The sequence below is a fragment of the Strongyloides ratti genome (genome assembly GCF_001040885.1).
Source record: "Strongyloides ratti genome assembly S_ratti_ED321, chromosome : 1".
NCBI lineage: Eukaryota > Metazoa > Nematoda > Chromadorea > Rhabditida > Strongyloididae > Strongyloides > Strongyloides ratti.
Genome location: NC_037307.1, coordinates 4,620,187 through 4,635,789, shown reverse-complemented (window position 1 = coordinate 4,635,789; position 15,603 = coordinate 4,620,187). Strand labels below are relative to the sequence as shown.

Sequence of the window (15,603 nt, the reverse complement as noted above, 5' to 3'; positions counted from 1 at the left end):
AAAATAAAAATTACTTAGGAAGAGAAGGTTTCACAAACTGGAAATTTGAAATTGATGAAAAATATCCAGAATTGTCGTCCTTTCTCTCCTCTTTAGCCGTAGGATTAACAATTTCAAGTCCCTGAATAGGAGTAAATGAAATACTGGAAGCTGTACCGGCTGTTCCTTTTGTTCTAATTGAAGATAAACCTCCAGAAAAACGTGGCATATCAAGCTGTTTTTGTAACTTCTGCGACATTTTGACTCTGGTTTTATTATCAACAACAGCTGCACGAACACGGCCAGTTGATGCAGAACCAGTTGCATTCATACCAGCTGAATGACCCATATATTCTTGATTTATATCTTCCTGAATATCAGCAAATCCCATTCTATTAGAATTCTTACGTAACTCCGTCATTCCTAAAGCCTCTTTCATTTTTCTTACTCTTCTACCACCCCTCTTTTTTGAAGCTTTATCTATTGGTTTAGGTAATGCTTTTATATTTTTTACTGGAGGTGGTTCTAGAATTTTCTCAATTTTTTTTTCAATTTCTTCTTTAAATTTAATTCCAATTTCACCATTTCTAGATGCATGTTGTGAATCAACTCTAGCTGCCAAAACAACCTTTGAAGCAAGAATCTTAGCTATTTTTCTTCTATGATCAGGAGGTAAACTTTGCACCATTGGATGATAATATATAAAACCTGTATGTCTTAAAGCAGAAATGGTACTAAGACCAATAAGATTTTTCTTTTGTTGACCAAGTAAAAGTACATTACATGAAGGCATTTTTGAAAGTTGAACTAAACCACCAGCCTGCGAAACAACCATTGCTGTTGCAGTAGAACCAAGCATTGCTGTAATATTTGGAGCTATCAAATTCATACGCATTTCGACATATTTTTGCATACGATTTCTTGTATCTTGTAACATTTCTGCCATATCACAAGCTTCTCTAATAACTTTTAACTCTTCATCTGTCAATTCTTGTCCTTCACTTGTTGATGCTGTAACCGAAACAACTATACAATTGGAAGGTGCTAGTACTTCACTAAGGAGATCTTTATTTTGTCCTCTTGTTTTTATGTCATTTCCAAGAAGTTTAACACAAGCAATAAATTCTAATGGTACCATAATTAATGTTTCTAACTCAGGAAACCTTTTATTATACTTGTCTTTAACAAACTTATAAATAAGATTTATTTCAGTATCAATTTCAGAAGCTAATTCAGATAATTTTACTACTAATTGATATTGAGGATCTATTTCTAATGGTGTCATTAACTTAGGTATCTCTTTTAATCTCAACATTTCATCCATCTTTGATATTTGTGTCCGGAAACTATAATGTTAAAAATTAATATATTTACGGTACATATTAAACTTACTTTTCACTATCTGCTAATTTTGCAATATCTTTAACTCTATCATATTTTATTATAGGTTTATCAGGAATCGTAATATCCATTGCATCTTCATTGACTTTTTCATGTTCATCTATTCCAAATTCATCTTCTTCGTCTTCTAAATCAGCAAGCAACTCTTCAGCTAAAGACATTATTAACTATAAATACAAATTTTCAAAGTTAGCTAAGTCAAACAAAAAAGGAGTTTCTGAATGAAATACAATGACGGCTTACCAAAAAATTTTTTAAAACGAAAGCATTTTGAAATTTCTTAACTAATAATAAATGATTATATTTCCCGGTATTTTTTTTATTTCATCAGTTACCCTTTTTTTTGATAAAATAGAATATGTTTTTTAATATTTTCATTATAAGAAGATTTTTAGCTTCCACGATTCAAAGCGTTAAGAGACACACAGATTGCATTTAAATAAATAAATATATAAATAAAGCAATAATTTGTTTTATGTTTTGTAAAATATAAAGTTGTATTTATAAAAATTTTCTTTCTCAATATTTTATAATATTATTTTTTAGAACTTTTTTTAATAATTTTTATTTTATTAAAAAATATTAATATTATTTTTAAATCAATAATCTATTACTAATTGAATTTATATGGTCTGAAGAACATTTAATAAAATATTATTTTAAAAGTAATATAAATTTACAATGTCATCTGGATTTTATGAACCTAATTTATTAAATTCCAATGATTTAAAAGGATCACGAAATGATCCTATTATTATTAGTGAAGATAGTGATGATAGTGATTCATCTGAATCTTTATCTTTATTTCAAAATGTTTTAACTCCTGATGTATCTAAAATGGCTTATCATATAACTGATTATTTCGAACCATTGCCTGATAGCTTTGATGGAAATAAAAAAATTATTTCTAATAAAAATAATTGTAATGATCATTCCTTCCAATCTATTAAAAGACAGAGACATCTTCTCGATGATGAAGAAATTATGGAAGATGGAGAAATAGAAATTTTATATATAAAAAAAACTAAATTAAACGATGATACTAATGAAGAGGACCAAACGTCGTTCTATGACAAATCTTATAACACCCAGTTTCAACCAATTGAAAAAGAAGGATCTCCTAAAAGTAATAATTTTTTCACAAAAATGTTGCAAAGTTATACGGGTGATTTATTTCTAAAGGATGATATTAATAGATTTTCCATTAATGAAAGTTCAATCTCTAAGGAGGAAAATGTTAATGTTTCTACAGAACATTGTTTTCCATACAAATTTAATGAATCATCAAATTCTTTAAAATATGAAGAATCTAGTTCATATGGAAGCTTTCTAGTTCAAAAAGCTGCTTCTATGTTATTTAATAAAAATGTGAACAATCCTTCAAACCAATTAAAAAACAACTTATTTGATGAATATATTATTAATAAAAAAACTAACGATTACGGAGATAAAGGGCTTAATTCACCATATTTTGATTATTTCTGCAATGGAGATTTAACGTTAGAAAGAGGAATTGATTTTGTTGATGGTAATGAAGTTAATTTTAAGGAGAAACAGTTACAAAATTATAGATCATGTGGAAAGCTTATAACATTGAATGATGTGACAATTGGAAATATAATATCCTTAGACACAACAAAAGAAACTTTGAAAGGTAGAAAAAGTGAACTTCATTGGGGTACAATTTCTTCTAATGTCAACGATCTTTTTAAGACAATTCTTGATTTTTTGGAACATTATGATAAGAAATTAAAAATTGAAACTCCTAGTAATTTTAGAGGCAATTTAAAGCCATACCAAGAAGAAGGATTAGCGTTTTTAGTTAAAAGAGAGAATTCATTTCCTTGTGGAGGAATTTTGGCTGATGACATGGGATTAGGAAAAACTGCTCAAATGATATCCCTTATTCTCCACCAAAAAAATCTTATAAAAGATAGTGAATTAGAAGGTATTAGAGTAAGAGCAGCAAAAGCTAGACATCTTTTACCAATAAATGCTACTCTTATTATTGCTACAACAGGTTTAATTGGACAATGGAAAAGTGAAATTGAAAAATTTGCTAAGCATGGTCAGTTAAATGTTGGTATTTTTCATGGAACCAATAGAACAACGAATCATCGTGATTTAGAATCTTTTGACGTAATATTAACATCCTATGGGGTTGTTTTATCTGAATTAAGATATCTTTTAGAGGATTCTGAAGAAGAAGATGACGATAGAAGAAATAACAAATCAAAGAAAAAAAATAAAACTTTACCATTACATTTTTCTGTTTTAACTAAAGTTTGTTTTCAAAGAATAATTCTTGATGAAGCTCATTCTATTAAAAATAGAAAAAGTTTAGTATCTAAAGCCTGTATGAATTTATCTGGACTTCGTCGTTGGTGTGTTACTGGTACACCAATTCACAATGACTTGTGGGATGCATTCTCATTATTCCGATTTTTGAGAACATACCCTTTGGATCAAGAATATGCATGGAAAAATTTTATCAGTACATTAAATAAACATGGTTTAAGTCGTCTTGAAATTCTTGTTGAAGCAATATTGTTAAGAAGAACAAAAGATCAACATGATGAAGATGGTAAATGTCTTGTTAAACTTCCAAATAAAAATGTTGAATGTATAACTTTAGATATGGATCCAAGAGAAAGAGTAGTATATGATCAGATGTTCAAAGCTGCACAAGAATTTGTGCGTAGTTTTCTTGAAAAATGCACTAATTCAGATATTGATTGTGGAAATCCAAAAAAAGTTAAAAATAAAAAAAATTTATTTCTTAATGCTACCGAACTTTTAGATGACTGTGAAAATAGATTTCAAAATATGGCTTGCATTTTGGCGTTTTTGTTGCGTCTTCGTCAGGCATGCAATCATATGTTTTTAACAAAATCTGGTCTTGATTTAAGTTGTTTGGATGGTGGAGAAGATATTAATATGAAAGAAAAAATTTCTACAGCAATCAAAGATTCATTAGATATATTTACAACTAAAAATTACAATAAATCAAATAATAAAAATAAACATTTAGAAGTATTTGAAGATAGTTTTATTAGTAGTAAACTTTTGGTATTATTGGAAAGAATTGATAAAATTTTAGAGGAAACAGATGATAAAATTATTGTTGTTTCACAATGGACTTCAATGCTTCGTTTAATACATCCACACTTAAAAAAAAGACAAATAGATTTTGTAGAAATTACTGGAGAGGTTGATTCAAAAGTTCGTCAATTAGCTCAAAATGATATTAATAATTGTGAAATTAACAAAAGAATCATGCTATTATCACTCAATGCTGGAGGATTAGGATTAAACCTTATTGGAGCAAATCATATTTTTATTCTTGATCCTCATTGGAACCCTTTTATGGAAGATCAGGCTTGTGATAGAATTTATCGTATTGGTCAAAGTAAAAATGTTTTTATTAACAAATTTATTTGCAAAAATACAATTGAGCAAAGAGTTCTTCATTTGCAAGGCAAAAAAAGAGAACTATCAAATACTTTTCTTAAAAAAACAGGTAACAAAAAAGAATATAAATTGACAAATGAAGATTTGGCTTATCTTTTCGAAGTCAAATAAATATCATTACAATATATTCTTAAATTTTTTTGTTTAATGTCATAATATAAATTGTATTTTATTATATATATTGTAAAGTTTTCTTATCATATAAAAAGTGTTTTGTAAAGTAATTTAATATCATCTAATAAAATAATCATTTATAAAAACTTTGATTTTCATGAAAACAACTAATATATTTTAAGTAATGTTTTTATTATACTTTTTAAAAATTTATTTGAAGGTTATTTAATGTGATAAATTTTATAAATATTTATTGAGAAAAATATTATATTTTGAACTAATTTAACATAAATAAACATTCATCAAAACATGTTTTACCATTTTGACATATTTTTGAAAGTCATTAAACGAAAATTAAACAATTATTAATATTTTTTAACAACAAGGTACCGTATAATATGATTTTAAGTAGTATGATTAGAATATAAAATCTTTTTTAACCAATAAATTTTAAATAATTTAGAATATATGGAATTTTTTTTTGTAAAAATTAAAACTTCATTTTCTCTACTTCTTCTATATACTTTCTTAAATTTGTGGAATTTTTTTGTTTATCTGGTTGTATAATGAGTGATTTCATTTTTTTAATGTATACATGTAAAAGATCAATATCTTTGATAATCGTATTGAATTGGTCCAACTGTTCTCTGGAAGAAGAAGACAATTTTGTGTTAAAATCCTCCAACATTTTCAATTCTTTGATTTTCTGATTAGTTATTTTTAAAATTTCATTATTTTTTATTTTAAATGATTCAACACATTGATCTTGTGAAATTTGAGCTGTTGACATGAGTTCGCTATCTTTTTTGATTTCATACAATAGATTGTTGGCAGTTTCTTTGATATCCATTGTTTTGGCATTATTTTGTTTTACCAAAATATCATATTCAGTCTTATATTCCAAAGTTATTTCTTCCACCTTATGTTTAATTTTAAAAATAGTTTCTTCTTTTAATATTTCACATTTAATCAATGACTTTTTAATGTTTTCTAAATATTGGCACAAAAAACTTTCTTGCTTTTTGTGAAGATAATTTATTTGAAAAAATTTTTTATCTAAATTGATGGTTTTAGTAAATAATTCATTTTTAGAATTATCATTAGTTTTTTGTAAATACATTTTATTTTTTTTTAATTTCTGAAACATATTTGATTTTTCTTCAATTTTATTCTCTAATAATTTTGCTTTATCTTCAATTGTAAGTGTTTCAAATTTGTCTTTTTCAAAACCTGTTGTTTTTGAAATTACTTGCTCTTGAAATTTACGTAAATTATGTGTGCTGTCAGAAAGACATATCTTAGTTTCCTCAGAAATTTTATCTTTATTCAAAATAAGTTTATCAACTTTAGAGAAAAAATCTTTATCAATTATTGAAAAAAATTTGTTACGTTTTGCTGTATGAATAGAATCATCAAGGTATATATTTATCACTTGAAGATAATCATTTATAATTCCGTAATTTGAAGGTAACTGATCTCTTCTTGCTTTTATATTCGCTCGAATATCATTCTCTACATTCATTGCTTTTAATCCATATTCTAAAGTTGATATAGTTTCTCCTATATTAGATTTGGTAGGAGAAACAGCAGCTATCAAACACGTTAATGCTGATCCACCAAGTGAATCTTTAAGAATTCTTGTCAATTTCGATGACCTATAAGGAATGTGTGGACTTTTTTCTGTTAAAGCATTAATAACTTGTCCTAAAGCTAATAGACTTGTATTAATATTACCAGCTTCGCGTGCACTTTTTTTAGTTGCTCCACTTTTTCCAATATTTTCAGATCCAGCCAAATCAACAAGATTTATTTTTCCTTTTCTTGTTATTATATCTTCTCCAATAATTTCATCCCAAACTACAACTGCTGTAAAAACTGAATGAGATCGAGAACTTCTCTGATTCATTGCAGTCACAGCTGTTTGACGCATTGAAGTTCCATGTTTAAGTAATTCATGTATTTCTTGCATATTATTTACTGTATATTCTTTTACATCTTTTATATAAACTCCTCCTGAACTTTGAACATTATCAAAAATCTTTAGCTTTTTATAAATATCATTTCCAAGTAAATCATATACTTCTTCATTGTATAATTCTACATAAGTTATTGTAATATTTTTTTTAATACATGTCTAATAAAAATATATTATAAATTTTGAAAAACATATAAACTTACAGGAATACTAAGCATAGTAAAAATATGTTGCATAGCTCTTAATATAATTCCTGTATTATCATCTGAATCCCATCTGAATGATTTATTATAATCTAAATCATCACATTTCCCTTCCATTGTAAAAGTTTTTCCAGTTCCAGTTTGACCATATGCAAAAATAGTACAATTGTACCCAGTTAATAATTGTGGAATGTACTCAGCTACCATTTTTTTATATAATTGACATTGTGTTACACTTTCATTGAATATAAAATCATATCCACTATATTTTTTTTCTTTTTCATCATCATTTATAATGATAGTTGAGGGTTCCATAACACAAAGTATAAATGGATCATTTTCTTTAATTTCTTTTGAACTCCGTGGACTATAATTATTAGAGGAAAAAAAAAACTTATACAATTATAAAAAAATTACCGAATACGAATTCCAACTTTTATACAACTTTTACCACCTTTTCTATAAGAAATTGAAGATGTACCAAAAAGAGACGACATTGTAAATTTAAAATTTAAAAATATTTAACAAAATGAAAATAATACATATTGCTTTTAGATATTCTTATTCACGTTCCAACATACAAATACTTCTATAAATATAATTAAAATGCAAAATTTTTTAATTTAATTTGAACATTTCATTTTTTTTATAAATTCATATATTTAATAGTAACTTAAAATAAATGATTCTCAAACTTGATTAAAAAATATTAGATTTTTATAATTTTTTTCAAATTTACATAACAATTCAAGTATATATATCAATACTTTTAGACATAAGTAATTAATTTATTTGTTATGTTATTATTATTTTAAAGTAAAATTATATTTTATTTATACTGTGTTCTTAATTTTACATTTTAATTATTCAATGATGCTCAACTTATTACTATACTATTATACATTTATCCATTTAATGAAATCATGACAAAAACAAAAAAAAAAACTTTTTACCAAAGAAGTATATTAAAAACTTTTGATTACAAAAATATAATTATTACTAACATAATTTATTTTAATCATGGAATTAATTTTACTTATAATTTGTTTTCTTGTTACTATTATAGTTCTATCTTTATTTTTGGGATTCATAGTATTTAGTAAATCTCGGGCTTTTCGAAATGAGTATAGGCCTCATGAACGGGCATGTCAAAAAATGTCATCATTAAAAAATACCAAAGTACCTTCTAGTGATGATGTTGAAGTTGCTCGGGATAATTCTTCATGTCAAAATCCACCATTGGAATGTATAAAAGTTGAATCATTGGAGCATATTGAAAAAGTAGTAAATTTTATACATTATTTTTTTTCTATTAAATTATTTAATTTTTCAGAAATCATCAAATGAACCAGTTGACATTTCTTTGTTAGAGAGCTTAGACATTTTACATCTTGGTAATTTAGATACATTAAAAATGCATAGAAGTTATTCTGATCAATGTTTTCATATATCATCTTACCTTATGAATTTTGAATTTCAAGATGATATTCAACATCACTTAAGTTCAACGAGGAAAAACCCCCTTTCTCAACCATCTACTAGGGGTAAACCAAAATTAAGGAGATTCAATACTTTTGGAAATAGTTCTATAGATTTTCAATCCTCATTTATTAAAGAATTTGAAGCTGACATTCAAACTAGGCTATGTTCAACTAGAAGATCTTCAGCATCATCAATTCCACAATATGATTGAAGTCATTTGGAACGATATTATTTTTTTACATTTGAGATTTTTAATTTGCGGTTTTTTTAGAAATTCTTACCACTAATAAAAATATACTAAAAAAAATATAGCCTTTAGAAAAATTTAATGTATATTTTTTTATAAATAATTTTAAAAATAAAAATATTTTATGAAAAGTTTTATATTTTTAATTAAAACCAAACTATAATATTTTATCTTAAATTTAATGGAAAAATTTTTTACAAATTTTTTTGATTATAGGTAATATTCAAATTATAACAGGTAATTTCAAAATAAAATATTTTACCTTTTCTTATATAAAATCGTTTTTTGATATTTTTTGTCATGTTGTCTAAAAACTCGTATACTGGTAGAAGTAAACGTTCGGATAGTACTAAAAGTAATACTACTACAACATCATTTATTTCTTCTGATTTTGGACCCTCAGTAAATACTTCATTAGCTAGTGAAGTTTCTATTTCAACTTTAAAATGTGAACAAGATGAAATACCTTTTGCTTTTTACAATAAAAATACAAGAACTTTTACAATTGATTTTAAAAAACAAAAATCTTTAGCTGATGAAATTGTAAAATATACCAAAAAAAGAAATATTAAATCTTTTGTTACTCTTCAACTTGGAAATAATGAAAACATTAAAGTTACATCACTTTTACTTTCACATGCCTCATCATTGATTGAAAGAATTCTTTTGAAGAAAAAAGATAAAGTTTGTTGTATTAATGCAAAATTATTTAGTCCAAGTCATGTAAAAAATATTATCAATTTTTTGAAAACAGGAAAAATTGTATTTAAAATGGAGGATCTTCCTCAGTTATTTGCTATCCTTCATAGATTTGAAATGAGTTCAATTTGTGCACTTTTTGAAGCTAGTTTACTTTCTTGTGTCAATTCTCATAAGTCCCTTTTAACAACTATGCTCAACTTTATTTCAGACAGTAAAAATTTAATATCAACAAATGCAAAAGCAAAACTTTTAGAAATGGTTAATTATCGTTTTAATGATTTCATTCTTGGACAGCACTTTTTTGATTTAGCACCATCTGCTTTAATTTTGGTTTTATCTTCTGATATGTTGAAAATTAGAAATGAAATAGATATTATGAGAATTGCTGTAATTTTTATGGATAAAGTTGATTGCTTTGGTTATGCTGATTCTATTTTTAATTGTATTCGATTTAACTATTGTAATCAAGAAATGTTACAAAGTATGAAGAATGAATTAATTAAATATGGAAATAAACATTTATTATTTGTATTTGATTGTTTTAATCCAGATCTTGATCAATCATTAATTAAGCATATGAAACAACCACCAAAACATGTATTTCAAAAAAATCTTAATTATTTAGTAAAAAGAGATAATGGAATAAAAAATTTATCATCATTCTCAAATTCCTTAGCTCAAATGATGGATGGATTAATTTCTGAAGCTACTAAAGAAAGAAATGATGCTTTAAAAGTTTCTGGAATACAAAATTCTAAAAAAAATTTTGATAATTCTTTGAAACCACCACAAAAGTTTAAAATAATGCCTGGAACACCAAAGTCACTGAAAAAGTTAAGAAAATCAAAATTAAATGATGTAGAAAAAAAACCAACAAATTTTCAGCAAAATAGTTTTGTTGAATCTTTAACATCAAATCCATACAAAACTTTGCCAAACTACAATCATCGTCTTTTTTCTGCTGATTCAATATTCGACATCAACAAACATCAAAATGCTTTTGACTATAATTTTAATGGAGATTTACTTAGTCAACCATTCCCTCATTTCAAAAATGAAAATATTCAAAAATCATCAATAGAAAAGAATCCATATTATTATGCTTTTAAGGATAGAGAACAAAGAAAATTTACACCAGAATCATTTTACGAAATAAAATGTTTAACCAAAAAATTTACAGATAATGACAATAGATCAAATACATCAAAAAGTTTTAGTTCACAAAAAAGTGGAAAACAAAATTTATCTTTGAATAGTACACAATATTCCTCTAAAAGTACCAAAACTCCCGTCTCTTTTGTTGGTAAAAGTTTTAAAGTTCAACTTCCTCAATACAATGAATATTTAAATTGATGAAAAACTATTTTTATTTTAAAACTAAATGCCTGATAACATATAATATAATATATTGCAATAATTATAATTTATGCATATAAATCGAAAAAAATAAAAGTATAAAATTATAAAAAAAAATAGTCTACTTTTCTATATTTAAATTTTTCTATTTTAAAAAATTATTTTATTTATAGACTTTTAAGTTTTTTTTTTACAAAACTTTTCTAGTTAAGATTCTCCAAAAAAAAACAATAATTTACATATAAAAATTAAAAATTTATTACAAATAGTCAAAATCTGAATAAATATTAATAACTATAATAAATAATTCAAAAATTGTTATTAGTATCATAAAAATATTTTGAAATAAATCTACCAATACATTTTTATTAAAAAAATGGTACTAGCAAAAATAAATAATACCAAAAGTAATATTAATTATGCCACCATCGGTAGAAAGTATACATAAATACAATACAGCAAATACAACCTATCACAAAAACATACCAATCTTCATCTAATCTTTTTTCAATCATACGTAAAGTTGTTCCTGATAAACCTAAAGTACTCCCAATATCTAAAATTTTTCTTTTAACACCACGTAAATTTAGACCTTGCATTTTTAATTGTTCAAGTACAGCAGATCCTTGATCAATCAAATCATCAATACCTCTATGTGAACTTAATAAACGATCATTCATTTGAAGTTCTTGATCATCTATATTAAGTGAAACTGAATCATTGGCTGTGAAACGTTGATTCAATAATTCTTCACGTTCTGAAGCAGCCCTCCATTTATTTGTTAACCGAATTTGTAAATTATTTAATGATGCATTTACAGATTGAACATCATACTTTAATTGATCTATTTTATGTTTTACATTTCGTCTTCTTTGTGGTGGTTCTTTAGAAAGTAAAATATCTAATCTTGATATTGATTTACCAACAATACTAAAATTAATCATATTAATAAAAATATATTTTTCTTACTCTAATGTATCATAAATAGCTCTATAAACTTCTTGTGCATCACTTTCATCTTTACAGTATTCTAAACGTCCCAAATTTTGATGAATAAATTGTAAATTCCCGTATGTTTCGTTATAAAGTATTTCCATAATAAATATTTAAAAATAGTTAGAAAAAAATAAATATCATATATAATATAAAGCTGATGTGTTCAATGTAAACAGTCTTCTATTTTTTTTCTACCACAGTAACGCTGTTCCAAATATGGAAACATAAATAAGTAGTAATCTTTTTAAGATTTCTTATTTTTAAATGTATTTTATAAATTCTTTACCATATATTTTCAACATACTTTATTAACTAATTTTAATAATGGAAAAAAAAGATTCTAGTAGTCGACGGTATAGTTTTTATATTATAATTAATTTATTTTTTTTATAGATCTCATTCAAAAGAAAAAAGTTATAGTCATAAAAAAAGAAAGAGTAGAAGTTCTTCATATGAAAAGCATCATTATCATAAAAAAAGTCATAAACAACAAGATGATTATTACTGGGAAAGTAGAAGGAGAGAACGTGAAAAAATAATGAGAAAGCCTAGAAAAAAAATATGGGCTGATTCTCCAACGAGAGAGGAAATTAATGAAATTGAACAGGAACATAAAAAAATTAGAGAAATGTATAAAAAAGAAAATGAAGAATTTGATGAACAGATTAAGGAAGTAGTTGATAATACAGGTAACTGCAATATAAATGTAACAGATAAAACCCAAATTGATGATGTAGTTAATGAGACTACTTTTGAAGACAAAAAGAGTACAAATGAAAGCAATGTTATTGGGCCTGTTATAGAACCAGAGGAAAATGATAAATTTACCATAGCCTCTAAAATTACAAATTATGGTGACAATATTTCACGTAATGAAGGAGCTGCTTTTGCAGCATATATATCTCAAGGAAAACGTATTCCTAGAAGGGGTGAAATTGGTTTAACTTCTAATCAAATTAGTAATTTTGAAAAAGCTGGATATGTTATGAGTGGATCTAAAAGTTTGAGGATGGAAGCTGTTCGAATAAGAAAAGAAACACAGGTAATGACAGCAGAAGAACAAGCTTTAATGAAAAAACACAATATAGAAGCAAGAAAAGAAGAAGAGAAAAAAATAATGGATCAATTCAAACTTTTAATACAAACTAAAAAAAGCATATAAATGTAGTAATACTCATTTATTTTTGTTTCCTGTTGTATTTTAATATATTGTGTATATAAAAATTGTTGATTAAATTGTCTGAATACTTTAATAAAGAATAAAAAATAATTTTTTAAGTTTCTTGTCAAAAATATTTTTTTTAATTAATATTTCATTGTAATGAATTAAAAAATTTACAATGAACCTGATGAAACTTCTAATTAAATAAGAAAACATTTTGTGATATATTAACTTTTTTAAAAAAAAAAAACTATTCATATTACTTTTACTACAGTATGATAATATTTAACTAGAATATTAGAAAGTCTAGAACAATAAATATTTTAGAAAATGTTTTGTCTTTTTTTATATTGCTAAAAAATAACGATAAACAAAAGCAATTTTTTGTAATAGACTTATAATCATTTTTTATTAAGAGTCTACTTCAAAAATATTTTAATATCTTTAACTATTCTTGAGGTATAGAAAAATAATAACTAAAAGTTAAACATGCTAAAAATACCACATTTTAAATCTCAAAATAAGTTGATATTTTGAAAAGATTTAAAACTATACTATACCTAAAATTTTATAAGAACACCAACGCATTTTGTTTCATACTTCTAAGAAATAATTTACTTGTGTTATAAACATATTTTTAAAATATTTTTTTAAAATGCATTCTCTGTCATACCTCAAGTTAGAAACAGCTTATGAAAATAAGACTAATATCAATGAGTTTCTGACAAAAAAATTGATCTAGAATAGTTATATTATTTTTGTAAATTATCATTAAAGACAATTTTCTTAAAAAAATATTCCCCACTTTCGTTTCTACATTCAATTGATCGTACTTTTAAAAGTTTTAATTTTATTATATTCATCATTTTATTATAAATTCTCGATTTTTCAAGGATTACAATACAAATTTATTTTCCTTTTAAAATTCTAAAGAAAATATTTCTACAACATTATCTATAAAGTAACACTAAATTTTATTTTATTTATTAATAAATTTTTAAACCAGAATCTTTTGAATTTTTAAAAAGAAAAAAAGATTTTAACAGATAAGCTTGAGTAAATAGAAAATCTATCATAAAACTATTTCAATTACTATGCTTAAAAAAAATCCACCATTTTACGTCATCATCCATGATAATATATAATAAATGATATTTAATCATAAAAAATATATTAATTAATTAAATAATTTTTAAAATATATAACAGAAAGTAATAGGATTTTTTTTTGTGTATCATAGTAGAAAATAACGTAATATTTATTATTTTACTATCTGGTACATTTAGAGGAATAACAAGTTTTAATATCACTCAAAATTATAATTTTTTAACATTAAAATATCATAAATTTGATATAATAAATATAAATATTATATGATTTACATTTATTTAATTTTGGACTAAATAAAAATATAATTATTTTATGATATATGATAGTTTTATAGATCGATTTCCAATAATTGGTAATATTAATAAAAAAAAAAACTAGTAAATTTTTCAATAAATCCACTACTTATTGATTTTCTACAAATCACGCATAAATACTGTTTCATACAACTTTATTAATTGATATAAAAGAGAGAGATTAAAACTGGCACATAAAATATACCTTGGATTATACATTTTTTTTCCAGTTTTAACTAATTAATTATAAATTTCTACAAAAAAGAAAAAAGTATGAATTACTAAAGATTACTTTTTAAAATATAAATTTCTAAAAACACAATTTATAATCCATTAAAATTAAAATACTTTTTTTTTTGAAATAAACAAAAATTTTTTTTTTTATAATGGTGCTTTGTCACGATACATTAAAGTATATATAAAATTAAAGTTTTGTAACATAATTTTTAAAATTTTATTTTTAAAATTATTTTATTTATCTATATGAAAGCAATTTAAGATAAGAATAAAATATCCAAGTATGTCATCTAATGTTTCAAATGGTGGAATAACTTTTAACAATACATTAAATAAGGAAATTCGATCTTTAGAAAATAAATTAATTAAAAGTCAAGAAACGAATGATAAAAAGAATGTAACTAATACTACATTACCTTCTTTGCCTTCAACAATTATCATAAAAGGTGATAATGAAAAGATTCAAGATAATAATAGTTGTTGTTGTATACACGAACTACTATCAAATGATCCTATACTTAAGACCCAAGTTTGTAACCTTATGTGAAAAATAAAGTAAACAGGTAAATATTAAATTCCTATTTGATTTAACTATTGTAAATACAGATAAATATAATGCTTTCTTTTGTTATATTGATAACGTTATTGTTATGTAAAATCTTATGAAACTTCCGTTAATTTTGTAAACATTTATTGAAATAATATACTGGGTGTGATTATTATTAAGAAACTTCAATCATATATAATGATTATTCGCTTTGTTCTTGTAACATAAAATGTTGTTACATATTTTAATATTCATCGTTCTAAATATTAGAAATATCAACTGTAATTCATATTCAAATGAATTTAAAGATATAAAATCTGGATTTAAT

The 15,603-nt window shown here is 24.2% G+C and overlaps 8 protein-coding genes across 8 annotated transcripts; 5 read left to right on the top strand and 3 right to left on the bottom strand.

Annotated features, from left to right (window-relative positions):
- Positions 1-10: 10 nt before the first annotated feature.
- On the bottom strand, positions 11-1,758 carry SRAE_1000149200 (U4/U6 small nuclear ribonucleoprotein Prp31; the record flags this gene model as incomplete). Its single annotated transcript, XM_024648454.1, has 4 exons — positions 11-1,325; positions 1,372-1,547; positions 1,624-1,664; positions 1,716-1,758. The coding sequence occupies 4 exons, from the start codon at positions 1,756-1,758 to the stop codon at positions 11-13; spliced, it is 1,575 nt and encodes a 524-aa protein (XP_024502431.1).
- Positions 1,759-2,061: 303 nt separating this feature from the next.
- On the top strand, positions 2,062-4,962 carry SRAE_1000149100 (Transcription termination factor 2; the record flags this gene model as incomplete). The annotated part of the gene is made up of 2 exons (XM_024648453.1): positions 2,062-3,964; positions 4,016-4,962. 2 exons carry the CDS (start codon positions 2,062-2,064, stop codon positions 4,960-4,962), a joined length of 2,850 nt encoding a protein of 949 aa, XP_024502430.1.
- A 493-nt stretch (positions 4,963-5,455) lies between these two features.
- SRAE_1000149000 (Kinesin-like protein KIF11) lies at positions 5,456-7,640 on the bottom strand (the record flags this gene model as incomplete). Its single annotated transcript, XM_024648452.1, has 3 exons — positions 5,456-7,099; positions 7,144-7,510; positions 7,561-7,640. The coding sequence occupies 3 exons, from the start codon at positions 7,638-7,640 to the stop codon at positions 5,456-5,458; spliced, it is 2,091 nt and encodes a 696-aa protein (XP_024502429.1).
- Positions 7,641-8,163: 523 nt separating this feature from the next.
- SRAE_1000148900 (Hypothetical protein) lies at positions 8,164-8,836 on the top strand (the record flags this gene model as incomplete). The annotated part of the gene is made up of 2 exons (XM_024648450.1): positions 8,164-8,427; positions 8,477-8,836. 2 exons carry the CDS (start codon positions 8,164-8,166, stop codon positions 8,834-8,836), a joined length of 624 nt encoding a protein of 207 aa, XP_024502428.1.
- Positions 8,837-9,172: 336 nt separating this feature from the next.
- Positions 9,173-10,927, top strand: SRAE_1000148800 (BTB/POZ-like domain and BTB/POZ fold domain and BTB/Kelch-associated domain and BTB/POZ domain-containing protein; the record flags this gene model as incomplete). Its single annotated transcript, XM_024648449.1, has 1 exon — positions 9,173-10,927. The coding sequence occupies one exon, from the start codon at positions 9,173-9,175 to the stop codon at positions 10,925-10,927; it is 1,755 nt and encodes a 584-aa protein (XP_024502427.1).
- A 290-nt stretch (positions 10,928-11,217) lies between these two features.
- On the bottom strand, positions 11,218-12,027 carry SRAE_1000148700 (Probable Golgi SNAP receptor complex member 2; the record flags this gene model as incomplete). Its single annotated transcript, XM_024648448.1, has 3 exons — positions 11,218-11,224; positions 11,417-11,860; positions 11,900-12,027. 3 exons carry the CDS (start codon positions 12,025-12,027, stop codon positions 11,218-11,220), a joined length of 579 nt encoding a protein of 192 aa, XP_024502426.1.
- Positions 12,028-12,250: 223 nt separating this feature from the next.
- On the top strand, positions 12,251-13,088 carry SRAE_1000148600 (UPF0396 protein CG6066; the record flags this gene model as incomplete). The annotated part of the gene is made up of 3 exons (XM_024648447.1): positions 12,251-12,279; positions 12,320-12,615; positions 12,664-13,088. The coding sequence occupies 3 exons, from the start codon at positions 12,251-12,253 to the stop codon at positions 13,086-13,088; spliced, it is 750 nt and encodes a 249-aa protein (XP_024502425.1).
- A 1,923-nt stretch (positions 13,089-15,011) lies between these two features.
- SRAE_1000148500 (Hypothetical protein) lies at positions 15,012-15,275 on the top strand (the record flags this gene model as incomplete). Its single annotated transcript, XM_024648446.1, has 1 exon — positions 15,012-15,275. One exon carries the CDS (start codon positions 15,012-15,014, stop codon positions 15,273-15,275), a length of 264 nt encoding a protein of 87 aa, XP_024502424.1.
- Positions 15,276-15,603: the final 328 nt, after the last annotated feature.